This window comes from Lycium ferocissimum, chromosome 5 (assembly GCF_029784015.1).
Source record: "Lycium ferocissimum isolate CSIRO_LF1 chromosome 5, AGI_CSIRO_Lferr_CH_V1, whole genome shotgun sequence".
NCBI classification, from domain to species: domain Eukaryota; kingdom Viridiplantae; phylum Streptophyta; class Magnoliopsida; order Solanales; family Solanaceae; genus Lycium; species Lycium ferocissimum.
Window position 1 is genome coordinate 16,488,861 of NC_081346.1, and position 3,256 is coordinate 16,492,116.

General features: G+C 31.4%; 1 protein-coding gene across 1 annotated transcript; it reads right to left on the minus strand.

Moving 5' to 3' along the window:
* Positions 1–564: 564 nt before the first annotated feature.
* LOC132058256 (HVA22-like protein e) lies at positions 565–1,924 on the minus strand. Its single transcript, XM_059450808.1, has 5 exons — positions 1,854–1,924; positions 1,728–1,754; positions 1,504–1,626; positions 1,188–1,389; positions 565–852 (listed from the first exon to the last, which is right to left on the minus strand). Exons 1-5 carry the CDS (start codon positions 1,898–1,900, stop codon positions 841–843), a joined length of 411 nt encoding a protein of 136 aa, XP_059306791.1. The 5' UTR covers positions 1,901–1,924; the 3' UTR covers positions 565–840.
* Between the last annotated feature and the right edge of the window lie 1,332 nt (positions 1,925–3,256).

Here is a 3,256-nt window from a genome sequence, read left to right on the forward strand (position 1 = left end):
GATTCAAAAGTTTTTTTTATTTTCTTAAATTTTGTGTCAAGATAAAATGAGACAAACAAATTGAAATGGAGAGAGTATATATGTACTCAAGTTGTGCTAATCTTCATCGGATTAGTTTGAACTCACGAATTGTCTTCTTCCTTATTTTTCGGTAATCTTTTCGGCCTTGGTGTGACAAAGGGAAAACGACACTTGGGGTAATTTTGATTTGATTATCAGAACTCCAGCATGAACACCTTGTTTAAATTTGAATTCAAAGTTTTGGCGGTCTAATAGTCTCTCGTGATTTTCTCGATATTTGTTTTCTTCTTCACTAAGAATTGTCTCGTCAAACAGACATCTTTACCAAAATCAGAATCCAAGAACAGGAAGAAAAGAAAAATATAATAAAAGAGAAGAAAAAGTTTTGCCCTTGACCAGTTTAGTACCCAAAAAAAAAAAAGCCGAAAGCGAAAAAGGAAGAAGAATTAGAACCGCAGTCTATAGTTCTTCTTTTTGTTTATTGTTTATCCTTTAAGCTTGTCATATGAAGCGTTTAATTGATTTCAAATGGAAAACGAAAAGGACCATACAAACTGACCAGCTGGTCTTAATTCCTTCTGAATTGAAAAGATACAAACAATATTGAGAAATCTGAGGGTGTGCATATGTATCTAACATGTTAGAAAAGGCATAACATTCATATTAGCAGCAATGCCCACTTGATCTACAACAAGTCAACAACATAACTATATTACTCTTCAGTACTGCATTATAAAAGGAAATCATGAACGTTGCCGCATATATCCACATAAGACCATTCATTGCCTAATTTGATGCTCCATCCTCAGCGACTTTAGTTTAATGCTCTCCCTGTCCAAAGCAAAAATACAATGAAATAATTCAGATAATCTTTCGCTTTGGTAAAGTTTTGTAAGCTGCTTAAAAGTTACAACTAACAAACTTGTTATTCATTCCATTTTCCCTCTTTAGTACTTTTTCTTTTCTTCCGCTCACTGCTTTTTATTTTTTAAGGTTAATCTTGAAAAAGAAGTTCAAGTGAAAAAGAGAAAAAATTATTATCTTCATTTCATTTTATATCATGATCTTGTTTGATTGGTCACCAAAATTAAGAAATTTAAACTTTTAAAAATGTCGTGAGAACGTTTCAGCCGAACAACAAAAGCAAAAAGGGGAAAGAATTTCACCTTCTTGAGGGTTATGAAATCCACAAGTTTGTTTTTGGGTTTGCCATTAGGAGAGTGAGACTTGTCCTGGAAATATGAAGATCCGTATTTCTTAATCAGCTTCTCCCTAACAAATTTGTCATAGATAAAAGCAGCTCCTCTGAATTGGGGAAGAACCAACCATGCCACCATTGCCAATTTCACCTCGTACCAAATTGGTATCCTAGCATTATATTGCACAACATCAAAATTAACAGAAATATTACATAATTAAGCTCAACTATAGTAGTATTAACTTTCTCTCATTTATTCTGTTATCTGTCGTTTAATTACTTACCATTGAAGGATGGGTTGAAGTACCATTTCCATGAGAGTAAGAAAAGAGTAGAGAATCCAATAAGCAAGCCATTGCTCATCATCCACCTTCGATGTGCTCTCTATAGCTACTACTGATGCATATCTACACAATAACAGAAAATAAATTATACAGTACGAACAAATAAGGTAACACAATTTGTGAAGGGTAAAAAGTAAACAGAGCAAGCAGATTAATTTACTTACAGAGGATAGAGTAACATCACCACTGGCCTGCATGTTTATTAAAAGGAAAATCAGAATTAATCAGGTTATAAACGTAAAAAGATTAAGTCGTGCTAAGGAAATAAAAATGTTGTAATTAATTAGTACCCGGCAAGAGCATGGAGGTGAGTAAGCAAAGCCCAGAATTTACTCATTATTACTTCCTCAAAAACTATGGATATATAAGTAGTACGTCGGTTGTGACGTTGTGTGCTATGAAAAAACAGAAAGAGTACTGAGTAGTCTTCGAACTAGCCTATGGAAATAAGAGGACAAAAGATTGGATTTTGGATTGCAATAATTGAATTTTGTCTGAACATGAGATCGATGGTGACACCATATATATAGTGGCAAAACTGGTCAAAATTGGAATCTGATTCTGTCCTTTGACGTGGCGTTCTAGGTTTTCCACCGACCAACACGATCTGTAAACTTTGCGTACCGACGCGATCTAGGTTCTATTAAACCAAATCTAACAATGAGACACATACACACAATAAATTAAAGAACCTGAAGAAGATAAAGTCACAGCCATGATAGTAGTCCATTAATTATTTCAACGAAAAACTTGTGCGAAATTACAATTTTGAGTTTATAGGTTTTAAATTTTAAAAAGATTACTTATAACTAGATTTTGAATAAATTATTATACATATTAAGTTGATTTTTTAATATATATATCTATTATTTTAAAAGCATGAATATAAATGTTGGTTGGCCGACCAAAATAAATTCATTCAAAGAATTTAATTATATACCTTTTAGGCTAATTCTACCATATTTTTAATGGCTAATTTGGTAAACAAAAAAAGTATCACAGTCCAAAATAGAGTTTAAAACAAATACAACTTCTAAATTTTGATTCCTAATCAAATTGATTAAATAGTCTTTAGTTTAACACGTTCAAATAAGATCATATCAAACGAGTGGCCTTACTGGCCTGGGAGTATATTTGTGATTGAGGTTGCTTTTGTGTGTTAAGTTTTGATTCCAACATAAAAAATGATTAGTTAATTATCACACCATATTTTAATAATTGTAAGGTGTTATTAGATTACCTTATATGTTTGGGCTTAAACGATAAAATAAGAGTAAAGAGTCATTAAATTAAAGTAGAGTATTTAAATTAGACAACGAGTAAATTATATATATAATAATATTGGACAAAATTCTAATCTTGAAGTTTTTACCATTCCTACCATTGGTATATTATATATTTGTACGCCATAGCTATCACTTACTATATTTTGAAAATTTGAACGTGTTATTATAAAATTAATTGAGAATGTTAAATTCCTAATAACACCTTTTACCACACTATTAAAATTAGAGTCTAATAAAAATTTTGCACCTCATAAAACAACTATAATGTAAGTACAAGTAATATTACCTAACATTTTTTTGTGATAATTGATGGGGAATAACATACAGCGTACGTTAGTAGAGAGGTGGTGTGTATATATATATATATATAAGAGTCGGGCAAAAGTTACTTGGTTATGTCGTAAGAG

Bases quoted from the DNA above. Each gene is read 5' to 3' on its own strand.
- LOC132058256 (XM_059450808.1), bottom strand. From the start codon at position 1,900: ATGAGTAAATTCTGGGCTTTGCTTACTCACCTCCATGCTCTTGCCGG. The intron at 1,755-1,853 runs GTACTAATTAAT...ATAAACATGCAG, and splicing joins CACCTCCATGCTCTTGCCGG to GCCAGTGGTGATGTTACTCT. The intron at 1,390-1,503 runs GTAAGTAATTAA...ATATAATGCTAG, and splicing joins CTTCAACCCATCCTTCAATG to GATACCAATTTGGTACGAGG.